Here is a 23,856-nt window from a genome sequence, read left to right as displayed (position 1 = left end):
ATAGTGGGAGATTTGTACAATGTAAAAGGAAGGCTATCAGTCTATTTTGCAATGCCATGCCATACCCTGTGGACAGCATTTGATTGGCGCCAATTTCATCCTACAACAGGACAGTGACCCAAAGCACACCTCCAAATTATGCATGAACTATTTAGGGAAGAAGCAGGCAGCTGGTATTCTATCTACAGTCATATGAAAAAGTTTGGGCACCCCTATTAATGTTAACCTTTTTTCTTTATAACAATTTGGGTTTTTGCAACAGCTATTTCAGTTTCATATATCTAATAACTGATGGACTCAGTAATATTTCTGGATTGAAATGAGGTTTATTGTACTAACAGAAAATGTGCAATCCGCATTTAAACAAAATTTGACCGGTGCCAAAGTATGGGCACCTCAACATAAAAGTGACATTCATATTTTGTAGATCCTCCTTTTGCAAAAATAACAGCCTCTAGTCGCTTCCTGTAGCTTTTAATGAGTTCTTGGATCCTGGATGAAGGTATATTTGACCATTCATGTTTACAAAACAATTCCAGTTCAGTTAAGTCTGATGGTTGCCGAGCATGGACCGCACGCTTCAAATCATCCCACAGATGTTCAATGATATTCAGGTCTGGGGACTGGGATGGTCATTCCAGAACATTATAATTCCTCTGCATGAATGCCTGAGTAGATTTGGAGCGGTGTTTTGGATCATTGTCTTGCTGAAATATCCATCCCCCGCGTAACTTCAACTTCGTCACTGATTCTTGCACATTAATGTCAAGAATCTGCTGGCCAGCTCAGTCACCAGATCTCAACCCTATTGAGCTGTTGTGGGAGCAGCTTGACCGTATGGAACGCAAAAAGTGCCCATCAAGCCAATCCAACTTGTGGGACGGGCTTCTGGAAGCATGGGGTGAAATATCTCCAGATTACCTCACCAAATTAAGAGTTAAGGCCGCTTTACACGCTGCGATATCGGTACCGATATCGCTAGCGTGGGTACCCACCCCCATCTGTTGTGCGACACGGGCAAATCGCTGCCCGTGCCGCACAACATCGCCCAGACCCGTCACACTACTTACCTGCCCGTCGACATCGCTGTGACCGGCGAGCCGCCTCCTTTCTAAGGGGGCGGATCGTTCAGCATCACAGCAACGTCACAGCTGCGTCACTGAACCGCCGCCCAGTAGAAGCGGAGGGGCGGAGATGAGCGGGACGTAACATCCCGCCCACCTCCTTCCTTCCGCATAGCGGCCGGGAGGCAGGTATGGAGAGCTTCCTCGTTCCTGCGGTGTCACACGGAGTGATGTGCGCTGCCGCAGGAACGAGGAACAACCTCGTTACTGCTGCAGTAACAATTTTTGAGAATGGACTCCCATGTCACCGATGAGCGATTTTGCACGTTTTTGCAACGATGCAAAATCGCTCATAGGTGTCACACGCAATGGCATCGCTAATGCGGCCGGATGTGCGTCACCAATTCCGTGACCCCAACGAGTTCGCATTAGCGATGTCGTAGCGTGTAAAGCCCCCTTTAGAATGCCAAATGTCTGCAAAGCTGTAATTGCTGCAAAGGAGCATTCTGTGACGACAGCAAAGTGTGAAGGAGAAAATTATTATTTCAAGTAAAAATCATTATTTCTAACCTAGTCAATGTCTGGGCTATATTTTCTGTTCATTATGCCACTCATTTGATAACTAAAAGTTAGGTTAGGTTAGGTTAGGGTTAGGCTTCATTTTAGATTATATTCAGTCCTCTGAGTGAAAATATATCACTAATTCTGTAGCAGCTGTACTTTGTGATATAATGTTCAGTTGCCTTTATATGAATTTGTGATTTATTTTCCTCAACAGTAGTATTAATTGTAAAATCAAAGATGGTTTGTAAGGTATGTGATAAATACTTGAATACTTCTAAAATGAAATGCGCATTTAATAAGTGTTAAGGTATTCGTTAAATACATATCAGACCATCTGTGGTTCATAGACAGTTCTAAGCAGAGCCTAAAATGTGTGCTTTTATCCAGTGGAAACAAATCTGGATCAATGCCAATAGGTCACTCAAGTCAGATAACTGAAGAGCAAAACAAAGTTGCACTGGTCCTACAGAAAATATCACACCACACTCACTAGTGGCCAATCTGTGTGGATCTAAAGATGGTGAATATTGTCCTGGGACAGCAGAGTGGATACACCAAGTATTCTTGTTTTATCTGACTCTGGGACAGTAGAACAAAAAATGAGCACTGGATTAAAAGAGTGTCCTCTAAGAGAACACATGGTAGTGGGAGAAAAGAATGTACTTGCAAAACCATTGGTTGACAGAAGATAATTTTACAACCGCTGCACATTAAATTTGGTTTAATGAAGCAGTTTGTAAAGTCTCTAAACAAAGAGGGAAGAAGCTGCAACTACATATGCTGAAAATTTCCAGCGCTGGCCATGTTGAAGCTAAAGGCGGATATTTTTGATGGTCCTCAAATTAGAGTACTCATGAAAGATCCACACTTGTAAAGTTCATTGAACTTGCTGAGGCAAATGCATGGTCTTCTTTCACTATGGTTGAACAGAATTATTCTTGGGATCCATAAAGCAGATAATTACACTGTTCTAGTAGAAAGAATGCGATCTTCTTTCCATCACCTTGGTTGTACAATGAGTATCAAGGTGCACCATCTCCACTGCCACTTAGGTCACCAAGGTTTTCCAAAAATGATCCAAGTGAAGAGCAGGGTGAATAATTCCAGTAAGGTTTAAGAACTATAGAAGAAAGATATCTAGGACACTGGGATACCCACAAAGGATTACTGCTGGTTTATTCAAAGCAATTGCCCTGGTGCAACTCACCACAAGAAATCTTTAAAGCGCCACTTTTTCAAGGTATCTCTGTAAATGAACATTGTATCAATGACAACTTTCTTATTTTGTGATGTAAACTCTCCATAAAATAAATCTACATGTATGAATTTATTTTAATAACCAAGAAGGCAAAAATAATTAAAAATGTCTAGTCGACATCAGTCCTAGTGTTTGATCGGCTGTATGTATGTCTATATATGTATGTACAGTGCCTACAAGTAGTATTCAACCCCCTGCAGATTTAGCAGGTTTACACATTCGGAATTAACTTGGCATTGTGACATTTGGACTGTAGATCAGCCTGGAAGTGTGAAATGCACTGCAGCAAAAAAGAATGTTATTTATTTTTTTATTTTTTTTTTTAAATTGTGAAAAGTTTATTCAGAGGGTCATTTATTATTCAACCCCTCAAACCACAAGAATTCTGTTTGGTTCCCCTAAAGTATTAAGAAGTATTTCAGGCACAAAGAACAATGAGCTTCACATGTTTGGATTAATTATCTCTTTTTCCAGCCTTTTCGGACTAATTAAGACCCTCCCCAAACTTGTGAACAGCACTCATACTTGGTCAACATGGGAAAGACAAAGGAGCATTCCAAGGCCATCAGAGACAAGATCGTGGAGGGTCACAAGGCTGGCAAGGGGTACAAAACCCTTTCCAAGGAGTTGGGCCTACCTGTCTCCACTGTTGGGAGCATCATCCGGAAGTGTAAGGCTTATGGAACTACTGTTAGCCTTCCACGGCCTGGACAGCCTTTGAAAGTTTCCACCCGTGCCGAGGCCAGGCTTGTCCGAAGAGTCAAGGCTAACCCAAGGACAACAAGGAAGGAGCTCCGGGAAGATCTCATGGCAGTGGGGACATTGGGTTCAGTCAATACCATAAGTAACGTACTCCACCGCAATGGTCTCCGTTCCAGACGAGCCCGTAAGGTACCTTTACTTTCAAAGCGTCATGTCAAGGCTCGTCTACAGTTTGCTCATGATCACTTGAAGGACTCTGAGACAGACTGGTTCAAGGTTCTCTGGTCTGATGAGACCAAGATCGAGATCTTTGGTGCCAACCACACACGTGACGTTTGGAGACTGGATGGCACTGCATACGACCCCAAGAATACCATCCCTACAGTCAAGCATGGTGATGGCAGCATCATGCTGTGGGGCTGTTTCTCAGCCAAGGGGCCTGGCCATCTGGTCCGCATCCATGGGAAGATGGATAGCACGGCCTACCTGGAGATTTTGGCCAAGAACCTCTGCTCCTCCATCAAGGATCTTAAGATGGGTCGTCATTTCATCTTCCAACAAGACAACGACCCAAAGCACACAGCCAAGAAAACCAAGGCCTGGTTCAAGAGGGAAAAAATCAAGGTGTTGCAGTGGCCTAGTCAGTCTCCTGACCTTAACCCAATTGAAAACTTGTGGAAGGAGCTCAAGATTAAAGTCCACATGAGACACCCAAAGAACCTAGATAACTTGGGGAAGATCTGCATGGAGGAGTGGGCCAAGATAACTCCAGAGACCTGTGCCGGCCTGATCAGGTCTTATAAAAGACGATTATTAGCTGTAATTGCAAACAAGGGTTATTCTACAAAATATTAAACCTAGGGGTTGAATAATAATTGACCCACACTTTTATGTTGAAAATTTATTAAAATTTAACTGAGCAACATAACTTGTTGGTTTGTAAGATTTATGCATCTGTTAATAAATCCTGCTCTTGTTTGAAGTTTGCAGGTTCTAACTTATTTGCATCTTATCAAACCTGCTAAATCTGCAGGGGGTTGAATACTACTTGTAGGCACTGTGTATATATATATATATATGTATATATATATATATATATATATGTATATATATATATATATATATATATATATATATATATATATATACAGTTAGGTCCAGAAATATTTGGACAGTGACACAATTTTCGCGAGTTGGGCTCTGCATGCCACCACATTGGATTTGAAATGAAACCTCTACAACAGAATTCAAGTGCAGATTGTAACGTTTAATTTGAAGGTTTGAACAAAAATATCTGATAGAAATTGTAGGAATTGTACACATTTCTTTACAAACACTCCACATTTTAGGAGGTCAAAAGTAATTGGACAAATAAACCAAACCCAAACAAAATATTTTTATTTTCAATATTTTGTTGCGAATCCTTTGGAGGCAATCACTGCCTTAAGTCTGGAACCCATGGACATCACCAAACGCTGGGTTTCCTCCTTCTTAATGCTTTTCCAGGCCTTTACAGCCGCAGCCTTCAGGTCTTGCTTGTTTGTGGGTCTTTCCGTCTTAAGTCTGGATTTGAGCAAGTGAAATGCATGCTCAATTGGGTTAAGATCTGGTGATTGACTTGGCCATTGCAGAATGTTCCACTTTTTTGCACTCATGAACTCCTGGGTAGCTTTGGCTGTATGCTTGGGGTCATTGTCCATCTGTACTATGAAGCGCCGTCCGATCAACTTTGCGGCATTTGGCTGAATCTGGGCTGAAAGTATATCCCGGTACACTTCAGAATTCATCCGGCTACTCTTGTCTGCTATTATGTCATCAATAAACACAAGTGACCCAGTGCCATTGAAAGCCATGCATGCATGCATGCATGGCATTGAAAGCCATGCATGCCCATGCCATCACGTTGCCTCCACCATGTTTTACAGAGGATGTGGTGTGCCTTGGATCATGTGCCGTTCCCTTTCTTCTTCAAACTTTTTTCTTCCCATCATTCTGGTACAGGTTGATCTTTGTCTCATCTGTCCATAGAATACTTTTCCAGAACTGAGCTGGCTTCATGAGGTGTTTTTCAGCAAATTTAACTCTGGCCTGTCTATTTTTGGAATTGATGAATGGTTTGCATCTAGATGTGAACCCTTTGTATTTACTTTCATGGAGTCTTCTCTTTACTGTTGACTTAGAGACAGATACACCTACTTCACTGAGAGTGTTCTGGACTTCAGTTGATGTTGTGAACGGGTTCTTCTTCACCAAAGAAAGTATGCGGCGATCATCCACCACTGTTGTCTTCCGTGGACGCCCAGGCCTTTTTGAGTTCCCAAGCTCACCAGTCAATTCCTTTTTTCTCAGAATGTACCCGACTGTTGATTTTGCTACTCCAAGCATGTCTGCTATCTCTCTGATGGATTTTTTATTTTTTTTCAGCCTCAGGATGTTCTGCTTCACCTCAATTGAGAGTTCCTTAGACCGCATGTTGTCTGGTCACAGCAACAGCTTCCAAATGCAAAACCACACACCTGTAATCAACCCCAGACCTTTTAACTACTTCATTGATTACAGGTTAACGAGGGAGATGCCTTCAGAGTTAATTGCAGCCCTTAGAGTCCCTTGTCCAATTACTTTTGGTCCCTTGAAAAAGAGGAGGCTATGCATTACAGAGCTATGATTCCTAAACCCTTTCTCCGATTTGGATGTGAAAACTCTCATATTGCAGCTGGGAGTGTGCACTTTCAGCCCATATTATATATATAATTGTATTTCTGAACATGTTTTTGTAAACAGCTAAAATAACAAAACTTGTGTCACTGTCCAAATATTTTTGGACCTAACTGTATGTATGTATATGTATGTATATATATATATGTGTATTTATATATATATATATATATATATTAGTATGTATGTATGAGGTTTATCACATCTCATTAATTATAGCTTATGGAGGTGAAATAAAGCCAGACTTAAAATCCGTAGCAAAAATTGACCTAGAAACAGGTTAAATATCTCTGGCACTAATTTTCTTGTCTCTCAGTGCAATTTATAGTAAGTATGTGTGTATTTGTATATCTATAAGGCTATGTGCTTAATTAATACTATCACTTTAGCCTAGTAGACTCTCCTTAATCCATATACGAAGGTGGAGACCAAAGTTTGGCTTACCAACTCTACACTTCTGATGACCTCATCACAGTAGAACACAGTTTCTTGATGAAGATAAGCTCATTTTAGAATAAACATTGTGAAATCATTGCAATAGAATGTAGTTTAGAAATAAAAATGAACACTGGTTTGTTATCATAAAAGTGGAGAACAGCCAAAGAATGAAGACCGCTAATAGTATGACTTCATCAATTAATAAAACACAGCCTAGAAACACTTATGTCATCACCACAATATAACACAGACTAAGAATAAACACAACACAGGCTTCATCATAAAATAACAAGAGGTAGCGCGTGGAATCATAAATATTTATTAGGAACACATAGGATTAAAAACTTTTATGACCTCAACCTAATTGTGCTTATTTTAAGAGAAAAGATGATCACAAATATGTCATTATTACAATAGAATAGAATAAGGATGCCATTGCTAATATTTCACGGTCTGTGTAGAGACCTCATTGCCCGGGCTGACCATGTGTCTTCTGAGCCGTACTTAGTTTTATGCCCACATTTGTTGTATTGATAAAGAAGACAAATAAATGTTTGTGTGCTTCATTTTTGTTTCTTTCTTTATCTTTATGTTCTTTGCAGGCAATATGAATGTAATTACAGAAAGACATGGAACTATTTTAACAATTGGCATTAACAGACCTGAAGCCAGAAATGCTGTAAATCCTGAGACTGCATCCCTGCTTGTCAAGGCATTTGATGAATTTGAGAAGGACCCATCCCTTACAGCAGCTGTTCTCCATGGATTGGGTAAATGTCAATTTTATTGTTTAAAACAAAAAAAACAACAACAATGTTACCCTATATTGGTCAGGTTGTAGGATAGGATAAGCTGCTGTTTTTTTTTTTTCTGGAATCCCTTTACTGTATTTCTGTTTTTAGTTGGCCTGTCTACAAATGAATTGTACGGTAAGCAAATTGTTGGAGATTGACTTGTAATGATGCAGTGGGAAGCCGTGTGACATTTAGGAGGTGGCTTCTCAGTAGATAAGCATTGGATATATGCTACATGTGGGCTGAGTGTTATGTGGGACTCTAACCTAAGGCCACATGGAGCAGCAAGACTTCTTATTGACAGATGGTAAATTGCAAAACCCCTTGGTAATTTACAAGGTATTTGCAAACTGTGTCAAAGTGGTTTTCGGTACAGATTTCGATCACTCAACGTGATTTTTTCCTTTAAACCACCGCAGGCCATGGGACAGCACTCCTTTGGCTTCTAGGCATTGCATTCTATGGATAATAAAGGCAAAAAATGTTGGTGAGTGTCACTACTGTCTCTTTGGCTTGGTAAGGTTATTGATAAGTGCCATACAATTGGGTAACACCCCGGGCTCTCTCTCTCCCCCTCCTTGGAGCTGGTCCTTGATTTGTATGGGTACCCCTTGAACTCTTGCTACTATGGCACATGTGTGATGCAGCTCATGTTGTGTAAACGTTTACCCAGCATTCAAGTTATATTACGGTATATGCACACTCTGATGTTTTGCTACTATTTGTAATTATTATAGCTGCTCCCTCAGGCCATACTTGGTAACCTAGGCTCTTGTTTTTGCTATACAACGCTCTAGTGCACTGACCCAGACCTTTGGGCACCTTATCATTGTGTGCACTTTGTGACTTTGTAATATTGTGTGGGATTGAGACATCCCGGTGTGGATTTAGACATGTTTTTAATTGTTTTTAAAATTGTTGAATTCTAATAAAAACTCCCTTTAATCATGCATTAGGTGTGCTGCCCCTTATATGCAGTGGCTTTTCTTCTCCCCTTTCATTGTGTGTTTTTACTGCATGTGGCAGCACCCTCTTTTTTGATTAACTACATATATATTGCGGTGCACCTTACCCTTCTCCAAATAACTACTGGTTACAGTCAGCTGACACGCTGCCATTCAGGGTGGGTGTGCATCTAACTGCAACCAATTACACATGCCTGTGGGCGGGCAAAACAATGAATATTGAATTGTCGGCTCTGGAAGGCAAAAGCGTGACCTGGAAGGAGTTTGCTGCCATGGCACAGCCTCGGGTGAGTGCATCGCGCACGCTCCTACCCCCCTTATCCCCTCCACAAACGTTTTTAATCTCCGGATTCTGGTCCCTATAGACTTATATTGGCACCGGAGCGCATCCGGATTTTTTTTAAATTCGGCAGTGATCCGCTGGTCCCGGATTTTGGCAGATTCAATCAAGTCTACTTAATACATGGGTGAAAAAAACCACTTGGATCATAAAAAATGTTTATTGTGCTTCTTTGTTTCCTTCCACTAGTCTTAGGGGTACTTTACACGTTGCGACATCGCTAGCATCGGCTAGCGATGCCGAGCGCGATAGTACCCGCCCCCGTCGCACATGCGATATGTGGTGATTGCTGCCGTAGCGAACATTATCGCTACGGCAGCTTCACACGCACATACCTGCTCGGCGACGTCGTTGTGACTGCTGAACAATCCCTCCTTCAAGGGGGAGGTGCGTACGGCGTCACAGCGACGTCACCGCGACGTCACTAATCGGCCGGCCAATAGAAGCAGAGGGGCGGAGATGAGCGGGGCATAACATCCCGCCCACCTTCTCCTTTCCGCATTGCCGTCGGGACGCAGGTAAGGAGATTTTTGTGGCTCCTGGGGGTTTACACACAGCGATGTGTGGAGCTACAGCAACGACAAACAACATCGTACCTGCGGTCGACCCGACATTATGGAAATGACCGACACTACACAGATCACCGATTTTCGACGCTTTTGCGATCGTTTATCGTCGCACAAAGGATTTACACGTTGCGATGTCGTTACCGGCGCCGGATGTGCGTCACTAATGACATGACCCCGACGATATTTCGGATGCGATGTCGCAATGTGTAAAGTACCCCTTAGTTTCACACATCATCTTTTTGGTACTTGAGCCATCTGTTTTTTTTACAAATAAATCATAGAGCTATTACAATCAATGTCCCTTATCATATGTTCTTGTTTTTTTGTGGCCCAATTGTCCCAAAAAAAAAGTCCAAAACAGAAAGTTCTACTTTGATTTGTGTTGCAGATCAAACATGCGAATGCAAACCAGTGTCCCTGTAAAGACAAAAAAGGATGGCACATAGATGTTATTCATGTGCGGTCTGTATTTTACTGTTTTATGAAGGGGTGGGGTCCTTGATGATCTTTTCTGCAGCACCCGGGCAGATTCACAGGAACCGCAGTGCTCGGGCAGCAGTCGCGTCTTACTGTCTGCTGGCCCTTTCAACCCGCACATTTGCTGCGAGGACGCGCACACAGCGTTCACTACTGAACGCTAGGTGCGCATGCCATTAGGTCCTAACGATAACTAGTGCCAGCGTGCTGAGGACATATTTTATGGGTGGGATTAGTGCGCAATGCACTCCTGTCCCACATAAGTAGAGGAGCAGCAGCCTCTCCATCCCCAGTAGTATACATGCCTCCCGGTGCTGTGTGCCCTCCCCTAGTGCTGTGTGCCCTCCCCTAGTGCTGTGTGCCCTCCCCTAGTGCTGTGTGCCCTCCCCTAGTGCTGTGTGCCCCTTTAGTGATGTCTGTGCCCCCGTAGTGATGTCCGGACTCCCCAGTTCTGTCTGTGTCTCCCAGTTCTGTCCGAGCCCCTCAGTTCTGTCCAAGCCCCTCAGTTCTGTCCAAGCCTCCCAGTTCTGTCCAAGCCTCCCAATTCTGTCCATGCTTCCCAGTTCTGTCCTTGTTTCCAAGTTCTGTCTGTGCCTCTCAGTTGTGTCTGTGCCTCTCAGTTGTGTCTGTGCCTCTCAGTTGTGTCTGTGCCTCTCAGTTGTGTCTGTGCCTCTCAGTTGTGTCTGTGCCTCTCGGTTGTGTCTGTGCCTCTCGGTTGTGTCTGTGCCTCTCAGTTGTGTCTGTGTCTCTCAGTTGTGTCTGTGCCCCCCAGTGCTGTGTGTGCCCCCCAGTGCTGTGTGTGCCCCCCAGTGCTGTGTGTGCCCCCCAGTGCTGTGTGTGCCCCCCAGTGCTGTGTGTGCCCCCCAGTGCTGTGTGTGCCCCCCAGTGCTGTGTGTGCCCCCCAGTGCTGTGTGTGCCCCCCAGTGCTGTGTGTGCCCCCCAGTGCTGTGTGTGCCCCCCAGTGCTGTGTGTGCCCCCCAGTGCTGTGTGTGCCCCCCAGTGCTGTGTGTGCCCCCCAGTGCTGTGTGTGCCCCCCATTGCTGTCTGTGCCCCCCTCCGGTGCTGTCTGTGCCCCCCTCCGGTGCTGTCTGTGCCCCCCTCCGGTGCTGTCTGTGCCCCCCTCCGGTGCTGTCTGTTCCCCCCCCAGTGCTGTCTGTTCCCCCCCCAGTGCTGTCTGTTCCCCCCCCAGTGCTGTCTGTTCCCCCCCCAGTGCTGTCTGTTCCCCCCCCAGTGTTGTCTGTTCCCCCCCAGTGCTGTCTGTTCCCCCCCAGTGCTGTCTGTTCCCCCCCAGTGCTGTCTGTTCCCCCCCCAGTGCTGTCTGTTCCCCCCCAGTGCTGTCTGTTCCCCCCCAGTGCTGTCTGTTCCCCCCCAGTGCTGTCTGTTCCCCCCCAGTGCTGTCTGTTCCCCCCCAGTGCTGTCTGTTCCCCCCCAGTGCTGTCTGTTCCCCCCCAGTGCTGTCTGTTCCCCCCAGTGCTGTCTGTGCCTTTCCAGTGCTGTCTGTGCCTTTCCAGTGCTGTCTGTGCCTTTCCAGTGCTGTCTGTGCCTTTCCAGTGCTGTCTGTGTCTTCCCAGTGCTGTCTGTGCCTTCCCAGTGCTGTCTGTGCCTTCCCAGTGCTGTCTGTGCCTTCCCAGTGCTGTCTGTGCCTTCCCAGTGCTGTCTGTGCCTTCCCAGTGCTGTCTGTGCCCCCCCCAGTGCTGTCTGTGCCCCCCCCAGTGCTGTCTGTGCCCCCCCCAGTGCTGTCTGTGCCCCACTGCCATGTCTATGTCTCCTGTAATGTATATGCCCCCAGCCCCTTCTGTGATGTGTATGCCTCAGTGTCTCCTATGATCTATATGCCCCCAGCCCCTCCTATGATGTGTATGTCTCAGCGTCTCCAGTGATGTATATGCCTTCAACGTCTCCTGTGATGTCTATGCTCCAGGCTCTTCTGTGATGTATGTACTGTAGCCTCACTGTCTCCTGTGATGTAAATGCCCCCAGCCTCTCCACTGATGCATAGATGCCCCAGCCCTTTTGTGTTGTATATGCCCCCAGCGTCTCCTGTGAATATGCCCCAGCCCCTCCTGTGATGAATATGTCCCTATCATCTCCTGTGATATATGCACCCAGCGTCTCCTATATCATGTATATACAGCAGTCCCTAGTGTTTCCTATGTCATGTATATACAGCAGTCCCCAATGTCTCCTATGTCCTGTGTATACAGCAGCCCCCAGTGTCTCCTACAAAACTTATTATCACAAAGAGTTGACTTAACTCCAGTCAGAGACAAACCTGAAAAAAAGTTGTGAGAAGCAACATGATTAATATCACCTAACATCACAGCCACACTGAAGAGAAGAAGCTCCAGCCACCACAATAGGGGTAAGTTAATTGATTGTTTGACCAAATGTAGCAGGAAATTTTCAAGTTGATAATTTTGTGCGGCCCCCGAAGGTTTGTAGAGATTTCCAAATGGTCCTTGCCAGAAAAAAAAGGTTCCCTGCCCTTGGTTTAATGAGTAGGGGAAGCTAGGTTTTATTTTCTTTGATACGTCACCAGTGTTTTTCTGTAGCAACTTCACCGTTCTTACAGTGGCTCCACCGCTAGCGTCTTTTACTCTATACCTTGAAATATAAGGAGAAGGTGGCTTTCGAGAAACCGCGATAAGACTGAGCATGCCAATTCTTTTAACTACGTCATGGCTTCCGAACCCTTAAGACATGACAGAAACGTAACGTGCAACAATGTCGTTTTGAATATTTTTATTTTATGGGTTTGTTATGAGACTCTTTTTTTTAGGCAGATTCCAGGTGAAATCCTCCTAAAAAAGATGTACCCTTAAGTTTGCAAGTTTTACAGCTAAGGGTGACTTTACACGCTGCGACATCGCTAGCCAATGCTAGCGATGGCGAGCGTGATAGCACCCTCCCCTATCGTTATGCCGATATGTGAAGATCGCTGCCGTAGCGAACATTATTGCTACGGCAGCGTCACACGTACTTACCTGCTCGGCGACGTCGCTGTGACCAGCGAACCGCCTCCTTTCTAAGGGGGGCGGTTTGCTCGGCGTCACAGCGACGTCACTAAGCGGCTGCCCAATCAAAGCAGAGGGGCGGAGATGAGCGGAACGAACATCCCGCCCACCTTCTTCCTTCCTCATTGCTGGTGTGTGGCAGGTAAGGAGAGGTTCCTTGTTCCTGCGGCGTCACACGTAGCGATGTGTGCTGCCGCAGGGACGAGGATCAACTTCGCCCAAGCGACAGCAGCGATAATTGGGAGAGGACTCCCATGTGAACGAGGAGCGATTTTGGACGTTTTGGCAACGATCCAAAATCGCTCCTAGGAGTCACACACGAGATCGCTACAGCGGCCGGATGTGCGTCACAAAATCCGTGACCCCAACGAGATCGCTGTAGCAATCTCGTAGCGTGTAAAGCTCGCTTAAGTCAAAGCTCTAAAACTTTGTGTTTCAGCAATTCTCAGAGAAGTTGTACATTTATGTTGTCTGGGACCTGCTGTTGTGCGACCAGTGTTGCTGTGATCCCTGCTTAATGAAATCTGTACTAGGGTCCTTTCTGACTCAAACCTCTTTAGTACATTCCTTTTAGATGTAGTTTGTACTGTCTCAATATCTCGTCTACATAGAAGCAGCGCAGTGCCAGGATCATGGAATCAGCGGTGCTCCTCTGAAGATAATTCACTTAACTTGTATCAAAGTGTAAACTCAAATATGTGTCAATGGGGAATTAGAAGTCACAGTAACATTTTTCTACTACAGCCTGAGAGATTTATTGAAGGTCGCATTTGTCATAATACACCACTAGGTGTCACTGTAACCATTGCACTTTATGTAGCTAGTTTTGAGCTTCATTTCTAACTATTTTTTTAAACATTTGATTATGTAATAATTCACTAATATAATAATGAAAAGCAAAGCTGTTAATCTACACTGAGCACTCCATCAGGGTTTCCGTTGGGATCACTGAAAAATAGCTTCAAGAGGTAGTCACCAGAAATGGTTTTTCAACAGTCTTGAAGGAGTTCCCAGAGATGCTTAGCACTTGTTGGCCCTTTTGCCTTCACTCTGCGGTCCAGCTCACCCCAAACCATTTCGATTGGGTTCAGGTCTGGTGACTGTGAAGGACAGGTCATCTGGCGTAGCACCCCATCACTCTCCTTTTTAGTCATATAGCCCTTACACAGCCTGGAGGTGTGTTTGGGGTCATTGTCCTGTTGAAAAATAAATGATGGTCCAATTAAACGCAAACCGGATGGAATAGCATGCCGCTGCAAGATGCTGTGGTAGCCATGCTGGTTCAGTATGCCTTCAATTTTGAATAAATCCCCAACAGTGTCTCCAGCAAAGCACTCCCACACCATCACACCTCCTCCTCCATGCTTCACGGTGGGAAGCAGGCATGTAGAGTCCATCCGTTCACCTTTTCTGTGTCGCACAAAGACACGGTGGTTGGATCCAAAGATCTCAAATTTGGACTCAAAAACACAAGATTTCCACTGGTCTGATGTCCATTCCTTGTGTTCTTTAGCCCAAACAAGTCCCTTCTGCTTGTTGCCTGTCCTTAGCAGTGGTTTCCTAGCAGCTATTGTACCATGAAGGCCTGCTGCACAAAGTCTCCTCTTAGCAGTTGTTCTAGAGTTGTGTCTGCTGCTACTCTGTGTGGCATTGACCTGGTCTCTAATCTGAGCTGCATTTAACCTGCGATTTCTGAGGCTGGTGACTCGTATAAACCTATCCTCCACAGCAAAGGTGACTCTTGGTCTTCCTTTCCTGGGGCGGTCCTCAAGTGAGCCAGTTTCTTTGTAGCGTTTGATGTTTTTTGCCACTGCACTTGGGGACACTTTCAAAGTTTTCCCAATTTTTCGGACTGACTGACCTTCATTTCATAAAGTAATGATGGCCACTCGTTTTTCTTTACTTAGATGCTTTTTTCTTGCCATCATACAAATTCTAACAGTCTATTCAGTAGGAATATCAGCTGTGTATCCACCAGACTTCTGCACAACACAACTGATGGTCCCAACCCCATTTATAAGGCAAGAAATCCCACTTATTAAACCTGACAGGGCACACCTGTGAAGTGAGAACCATTTCCGATGACTACCTCTTGAAACTCATCAAGAGAATGTCAAGAATGTGCAAAGCAGTAATCAAAGCAAAAGGTGGCTACTTTGAAGAACCTAGAATATAAGACATATTTTCAGTTGTTTCACATTTTTTTAAGTATTTCATTCCACGTGTTAATTCATAGTTTTGATGCCTTCAATGTGAATCTACAATTTTCAGAGTCATGAAAATAAAGAAAACTCTTTAAATGAGAAGGTGTGTCCAAACTTTTGGTCTGTACTGTGTATGTGTGTGTATATATATATATATATATATATATATATATATATATATATATATATATATATATATATATATATATATATATATATATATATATATATATATATAATATATATAATATATATTTTTGTTCAATTACTATAAAGAACAAAGAAGTATACATTGGTGCATTGGTGTCAGGAAGGATACTCTATTGCACTTGTTTAGGTGGATATGTTTGATATATGTGACGGGCTTTTGTAAGTGTTAAAGGGCTACCTCCAATGTTAAAGTGGAGCTCCTCTGCCAACTGTTGGAGGGGAGTTCCATATATTAATAATGTCAACTTTGACTAATATAAAATACGCCTTAATGCTTTACTGTTCCTTATGCTATATGTATATATTAACGCCGACTAATTGAGGCGAATCAGTGTACAAAAAATATTTATTAGGCTGCTTTCACACATCCGGCTTGAGCTGTGCGGCTCAATCCGGCTGTGCAAGCTATGCAACGGATGCGGTGAAAACACCGCATCCTTTGCATAAGTTTTTCCCATGCGGCCCGTCCGGTTTTTGCCGCTTGCGGCATGCTACTGAGCATGCGCAGTAGCAAAAACCGCATGCGGCGGCCGGATGCGGTTTTTGCCGCATCCGGCCGCCATAGGCATGCATTGAAAAATGCGCCGCATCGGTCGAATGCGGCGTGATGCGTTTTTTTTTTGCCGCACGAAAAAACGTGCCAGGCAACGTTCCATCCGGCAGCCGCATCAGCTAAATCTGCCGCATGTGGCAAAAACCGGATGGAATGCAAGGCCTTGCGGCACTAATTAAAGTCTATGCAGAAAAAACGCAACCGGCAGCAAAAAAAAACGGTTGCGATTTTCCTGCAAAGTGCCGGATTGTGCCGCATTGCAGAAACCGGAGGTGTGAAAGCAGCCTTATACACACCCAAGAGCTCTGCAGTTATATTTCTCACTAAAAAACAGTAATAATACAATGCTTATACATAATGAAACCCACATTACTTATTAATATTTCCCACCCACTTTGCCTAAAACACACACAATTAGCAGCCCACTTAACCTAACAATACTAACTATCCCTATGTGGCATGCAGGGTATCAGTGAGATGCAGGGGGGTTGCTACACTTAGCCCATTATACTCTTGGTCCTCTCCTGGTGGTCCGCTGGTCAGAAAGAGAGAACATGTGAGCTCCATTGAATTTAGGCCCACAGAAATAGGGTAGTGTCCAGTCCCTGGTAAGGGTCAATGAAGTATTGTATTTTTTCCCCATCCAAAGACCAGGACGCTTCCCCTATCCTGGCAGAGGGCTAAGTTGTATAGCCCAATAGTGAAAACTGGTTTATTAACAGCTGTCCCCTTTGTCTACCTTCCCATTATGACCTTCCTCCACACACATAGTTTTCTGCTGACTGACAGCATTGTCTCCTTACTCCCCCATACACATGAGAACTCATATGTTGCAAACACAGAGTGTGGAGAAAGCTGCTGCCAGACTCCTATGGCAGCAACTTATCTTATCTCCCTAAAAAATCTCTCAAGAGAATCAGCCATTGAAAGTCCAACTCCAATCTTTCTCTCTTTTTACATGATTTGGGGGAGGGCCAGGAGAACTCAGTTACACATCAGATGGTGTGCTGAAATTGGCTGATATTCATCTGATGTTAAGACAAAACAACTCAAACTTGCAATAGAATGTTAAGTAATTGTGGTCTATGGTGTGCAATTGAGCAGGAGTGATTCAATGATCATGGATACCACAGTAAAAACGTTGGCCCAGTAGTTATTTTTTATGGTTCATTAAAAAAAACAAAAAAAACATACCTAACAGACCCTTCGCTGTTCCTCCTGCTGCCAGTGTGCCAGTCGGTCTCCACATACAGTACCTACAGACCCTTTGCCATTTCTCCAGCTGCCGCTGTGCCAGTCGGTCTCTACAGACCCTTTGCCGTTTCTCCAGCTGCTGCTGTGCCAGTCGTTCTCCACATACTTACAGACCCTTTGCAGTTCCTCCAGCTGCTGGTGTGCCAGTCGGTCTCCACATACCTACAGACCTTTTGTAGTTCCTGCAGCTGCTGCTGTGCCCGTCGGTCTCCACATACCTACAGACCCTTTGTTGTTCCTCCAGCTATCGCTGTGCCAGTTGGTCTCCACATACCTACAGACCCTTTGTTCCTCCAGCTGTTGCTGTGCCAGTTGGTCTCCACATAAACTACAGACCTTTTGTCGGTCCTCCAGCTGCTGCTGTGCCAGTCTGTCTCCTGACTTTGCTTCCCTGTGGTGCTTTGGGTGACATCTGCAAAAAAAAAAAAAGTGGCCTCTGATTGTCTACAGCAGTTACATTCCACTTGCTGCAGCTAATCAGTGGCCACACTTGGAATATTTTGCACCACTATGTCTTTGAGACAGGAAGTTTGAACTCACATGAGTGATAATTTGTGCAAAGCGATGTATAAAATGTTGTCGGTATATAAATAATAAAATAAAGTCATGGATTATTTTTTTTATATAAATTATTTGAAATGATTTAACGCCTATAAAATATTTCATAGGGCTAAATGTTAGAGCTTTTACCTACAGTAATTACAGTTGGGTTTTGGTGTCATGTTCAGTAGTAAAGCTGATAAAGCAGAAAGGACCAGATTCTATGTCCTCATTGAAAGCCGCTCATGAAATACTGGGTCAGTTTTTTACTCTGCTAAGCTTCAGTTTTACAAAAATGTGAGCAGAGTTGTCTCAAAAATGATTTGCCATCAGGAGCTGTAATTCTACCCTAAACACACTAATTCCAGTAGTCACTCTGACGTATGCGCAAAGGGGCCAAGTGTAAGTTTCCATGTTCTCTGTCACTTTGGTTCATACTGAGATACAGGCTTCTTTTTTCAGTATTTTCAAAGAAAATATGACTTGCACCTTTTGTTACACGACCAGGAAGTCAGAGAGCTGAGCAAGGAAGCTATTAAGGTTAAACTTTCCTAAGAATCTTGTTTTTATTATTTCACATCCTACACTTTTCATCTGTGGAAAGAAATCATTGATAATTGGCCACTGATTTCCTGAAAGACCTGCTCAGAAGGGTTTGTTGTGAATGCAAACAAAGTGACATCACTGGTGAAATCATATTTAACCCATTCTCCTCATCTGGCTATTTTACCGTGTGTTTCCAGAAATAAGACACTGTCTTAAACTATTTTTTGCCCCCCCAAAAAAGCCCTAAGGCTTATTTTTGGAGTAGGTCTTATTCCTGGGGAAACATGGTTGGGGGTAAGTTTACCCCCAATAAAGAGGAACCCCCCCCCTTCCCAGGAGACTCATACTTACCAGACCCCCGAACGACTGCATGGCTTCGAGGTCCTCCCTGTGATCTTTGATTGGCGCTCCCAGCTATGCTGCACGCTGCCTCCCCTGCTTCTGGCCGACACACTCACACATCAGATCACACACACCAGATCACACACACACAGACTCATACACATATATCAGATCACACACTCACTAATTCATCACATCCAGCGATAGTAGGAAGTCACGTGTTGCATGTCCTTTAAGCAAGCGTTGCACCAGCAGGTGCTTAGGTGCTTGCGCTGCACCGCACAGCCTCTCAGGATTCTGCCGATGAGAAGAAATCGGTGTCGCTGGATGTGGTGAGTGTGTGTGTGATCTGATGGGTGATTGTGTGTGATCTGATGTTTGTGGGTGTGATCTGATGTTTGTGGGTGTGATCTGATGTGTACGGGAGTGCGATCACTGCAGTTCCTCCCGCTCGGCGTCTGGTGAGTATGATTGCGGAGTGTCTGCTGTCTATAATGAAGTGTCCTGCAGTATTCTTTAAAGGGAACCAATCACCAGGATTTTTACTCAAGAAGTTGGGGATTTAATAAACTTTACTTTCTTGAATTTCAAAACCTAAACATCCGAGCTGACCACTAAAGGTATCTATAGAATCAGTCTGATAGTGCCAGTATAGCACTGGCTTTAGGTTATATACGAAAATTGTTGTGATTGGTTCCCTTTAACTTTTATAGCTGCATGGACACTTAATTATTGAACCGCGACTAGGGCTTATTTTCGGGGTAGGGCTTATATTTAAGTTTGCTTCGAAAATGCTGAAAATCCCTGCTAGGGCTTATTTTTGGGAGAGGTCTTATTTTTGGAAAAACACAGTATATACTTCTTCTTAACGTGATATGCTAAGACAATCTATTTTTTAAAGGGGTTGTCCCATAAATACTGTTTTAGTTCTGCAAACTCCTATGGGATGAAGAACCTGTGGTCATGTTAGCATGATGTCACAGGTCCTTCTCACCTTTAAACCCAGAAAACTGCATTGATAATGCAGGACTAGCATTATCAGCACAGTTTCTACTTTTCCAAAACAGCCCACCGCTTCACTGACTAGCCCATTGGGAATGTGCCCAGGAGGGCATAACACCAGTCCTGTACTATTGATGGCAGCAAAGTTTTAACTCCCATAATATTTGCTACACTGTAATAGTAAAAAATGCTAAACCTGATCCCATAATTTGGGCTTAAAGCATATAGCATTTGAGCAATTTGTCATTGGTATACGTTGGGAAGATTTCCTGTACTATGTTGTACTCACAACAAGTTCTCCAACATATGCTAATGTATGAGCATTCAGTGGCGTATGGCATCCATTTGTAAAAGGCTTTTACAATACTCTATAAATTTTCTGTCGTAGGCCTTTGTATAGGAGGAAGGGGTAGAAACAAATCCAGCACTGATGTCCATAAAAAAATATTTTTCTTTATTTCAAATTCATCATAAAAATTAGAATGGATCAATCCTTCCAAAAGCCCTGATTACGCCTTACGCGTTTCAGAGAAAAAACTCCTTAATCATAGGCTATGATTAAGGAGTTTTTTCTCTGAAACGCGTAAGGCGTAATCAGGGCTTTTGGAAGGATTGATCCATTCTAATTTTTATGATGAATTTGAAATAAAGAAAAATATTTTTTTATGGACATCAGTGCTGGATTTGTTTCTACCCCTTCCTCCCTTCAATGATTGCTACACCTGTGGAAGCCACCCACAGACACCGTGCACTGGCCCAAATGGACATCTAGATCTACAGATTGGTGAGCTGGAATATTTACTTTTTTGGTGTTTTTCTACTTTGTATAGGACAGTCATGGCGAACCTTTTACAGGCCGAGTGCCCAAACTGTAGCCCTAAACCCATTTTTTTTCCCCGAAGTGCCAACCAATCCTATTATGTAAATAGTTGATTTTAACCTTAAGGCCCCGTCACACTAAGCAACATCGCTAGCAACATCGCTGGTAACGAACAACTTTTGTGACGTTGCTAGCGATGTTGCTGTGTGTGACATCCAGCAACAACCTGGCCCCTGCTGTGAGGTCGTTGGTTGTTGCTGAATGTCCTGGGCCATTTTTTAGTTGTTGCTGTCCTGCTGTGAAGCACAGATCGCTGTGTGTGACAGCGAGACAGCAACAACTAATGTGCAGTGAGCAGGGAGCCAGCTTCTGCTGAGGCTGGTAACTAATGTAAACATCGGGTAACCAAGAAGCCCTGTCCTTGGTTACCCGATATTTACCTTTGATACCAGCCTCCTCCGCTCTCACTGCCTGTGCTGCTGGCTCCTGCTCTGTGCACATGTAGCTGCAGCACACATCAGGCAATTAACCCGATGTGTGCTGTAACTAGGAGAGCAAGGAGCCAGCGCTCAGTGTGCGCTGCTCCCTGCTCTGTGCACATTTAGCTGCAGCACACATCGGGTTAATTAACCTGATGTGTGCTGTAACTAGGAGACTGGGGGCTGGTCACTGGTTGCTGGTGAGCTCACCAGCAACTCGTGTAGCCACGCTCCAGCGATCCCTGCCAGGTCAGGTTGCTGGTGGGATCGCTGGAGCGTCGCAGTGTGACAGCTCACCAGCAACCTCCTAGCAACTTACCAGCGATCCCTATCGTTGTTGAGATCGCTGGTAAGTTGCTTAGTGTGACTGGACCTTTACCTTTGCAGTCTTCTCTTCTCTTCAGCAGGGGGCATCACACTCATGCATTACCACACATTGAAGCTGAGCCCTTTCCAGACACAGCAGTTGGATTGATCTTTCTGGAAAAAAAATTGCAGCCTATTAGACAGAGATTTTAGCATGGAATGCATCAGATGTCACCCTGTAATCCACATCTACATTTCAAAGTCTGAACATCTAGAAATCCCATAAAGACGTACGAGTTGCTCCCCTCCCGCTTCATTGTGTAGTTCTGTCCCCCTTCCTGGCCACTTCCTGGTAAACCTGTCCCCCATTCTGATATATATTTCCTACATTCTGGTATATTTGTCGACATCATGGCCCCATCCTGGTAAATGTACCCCATTCCTGGTAAATGTACCCCTTCCTGGTAAATGTACCCCATCATTGTAAATGTATCCCATCCTGGCATGTTCCCCCATGCTATTAAATGACCCCATCCTAGTAAATGTACCTCATCCAGGCATGTTCCCTTATCCTGGTAAATGTCCCCTTTCCTGGTAAATGTACCCCATCCTTATAAATGTCACCCTTCCTGCTAAATGTTCCCCATCCTGGCATTATTCCTCATCCTGGCATGTTCATGTACCCCCATCCTTTGATGCCTCCCCCCCCCATTCTGGTAAATGTATCCCCCCCATCCTGGTAAATGTATCCCCCATACTGGTAAATGTACCCCTTCCTGGCATGTTTCCCTTCCTGCTAATTGTACCCCATCCTGGCATGTTTTCCCCCATCCTTGCATGTTTCCCCCATCCTTGCAGTCATGTTTACCCCATCTTTGCAGTCATGGTTACCCCCATCCTTGCAGTCATGGTTACCCCCATCCTTGCAGTCATGTTTACCCCCATCCTTGCAGTCATGTTTACCCCCATCCTTGCAGTCATGTTTCCCCCATCTTTGCATGTTTCTCTCCCTCTTTACACGTTTCCCCCATCTTTGCATGTTTCTCTCCCTCTTTGCACGTTTCTCTCATCTTTGCACGTTTCCCCCATCCTTGCAGCCATGTTTTCCCCGTGCTCTGTATGCCCCGTGCTCTCCATGTTTGCCCCGTGCTCTGTATGCCCTGTTCTCTGTTTGTATATGCCCCGTACTCCCATGTTTGCATTTGCCCCGTGCTCCCATGTCTGCCCTGTGCTCCCATGTTTGCCCCGTGCTCTGTTTGTATATGCCCCGTGCTCCCATGTTTGCCCCGTGCTCCCATATTTGCCCCATGCTGGCTCTGTCCCCCCACACCTTGGCACAGCCGCACAGAGCTTAAAAATAAAAAAAAACTCCCCTTCTAGCCCCCATTCCTCTGCTGCTGCGTCCTCAGTCACTTCAGTTCCCACGCGGCCACAAGACGCCGGCGCCGCCTACTGACGCTCCTCCGTCTCCTAGGCAACAGGCCTGCGGCCCAGGAGAGGAGGCGTGTCAGAGCGAGGAGAAATGTCTCCTCTGCTAAACACCACTTTGAACTGCTGGCGCGATCACACCGGTAGATCAAAGTGGCGCAGTGTGGCGACAGCGCGCGTGCCAGCAAAAATGGCTCTGCGTGCCCAGTCTGGCACGCGTGCCATAGGTTCGCCATCACTGGTATAGGAGAACTCAGTCTACCATGCTTTCCTATATAGTTGAAAACAGGCAATCCAATGCATACTAATGGAGTAGTGCTCGCCACCCACATACTTCCAGCAGATTATGGAGTATTTCAGGGGGGGGGGGGTTGCCTTTCTTATATCTTCTTGACACACTACATCCAAAAAACATTATTTTTATCCTCTGGGAGAGACATTCAGAGACTGCAAATGGCTCGCACTAGGGTACCGGCTCCCAATATTCAGTGTTTTTTTTTTCTTTTTGTTCTTGTTTCACGGACGACACATCCGAGTACCTACATGTTCGATCGAGTATGGAGCACGCTCGCTCATCACTAATAATAATAGAGCATACATGCATAGCTAGCATGGATTCTCAGAAGATAAGTCGTGTCTAACCAAAATTGGGTTTCTATGAGGAGGAAAGTGCAAATCTGGATGTTGGTAATGCAGCTGATGTGAATTATTTGGCCCTTGTAAAGGAATTTGATACTTTGTCACGTAATAGTCTTGTAATGAAGCTCCAGAAGCAGGACTAGGGGAAACTATAAACAGATCATTAAGGAATTGGCTAAAAGATAGGAAACAAAGACTAGTCAAAGATGGTATGTTCTCTAATTGGGCTATAGTCAGCAGTGGGGTGCCGCAGGGATCTGTGCAAGAACCAATTCTTTTTATTCTCTCTGACGACACCAAACTATGTAGAATATTGAAAACTGACCTTGATAGTACAATATTACAAAACGATCTGGATTAGATGTCGGAATGGGCAGACACTTGGCAAATGAGATTTAATGTTGCTAAATATAGAGTAATGCACCTAGAACGGAGAAATCCTATAGCTGCATATACATTAAATGGAAGTAAACTCAGGACTACAGAAGAAGAGAAGGACTTGGGTATTCTGGTTACAAGTAAGCTGAGCAGCAGCACTCAATGTCAAGCAGCAACTGTAAAAGCAATCAAGATTTCTTCATCGTTCCTTATGGGAGACCCAGACCATGGGTGTATAGCTTCTGCCTCCGGAGG

At 44.6% G+C, this 23,856-nt stretch overlaps 1 protein-coding gene across 3 annotated transcripts in view; it reads left to right on the top strand.

The window, feature by feature from the left end:
* The window catches only part of LOC142244256 (enoyl-CoA hydratase EchA19-like), a 167,559-nt gene that overhangs the window by 62,089 nt on the left and 81,614 nt on the right, over positions 1–23,856 (top strand). For all 3 annotated transcript variants that reach the window (XM_075316458.1, XM_075316461.1, XM_075316460.1), the window contains one exon: positions 7,344–7,511. In XM_075316458.1, coding sequence (XP_075172573.1) covers positions 7,344–7,511 — 168 coding nt within the window. The remainder of the gene's footprint in view (positions 1–7,343; positions 7,512–23,856) is intronic.

The sequence above is a fragment of the Anomaloglossus baeobatrachus genome, chromosome 6 (genome assembly GCF_048569485.1).
Source record: "Anomaloglossus baeobatrachus isolate aAnoBae1 chromosome 6, aAnoBae1.hap1, whole genome shotgun sequence".
NCBI classification, from domain to species: domain Eukaryota; kingdom Metazoa; phylum Chordata; class Amphibia; order Anura; family Aromobatidae; genus Anomaloglossus; species Anomaloglossus baeobatrachus.
Note: the sequence above shows the minus strand (reverse complement) of the source record. Positions and strands in the feature narration are given on the sequence as shown.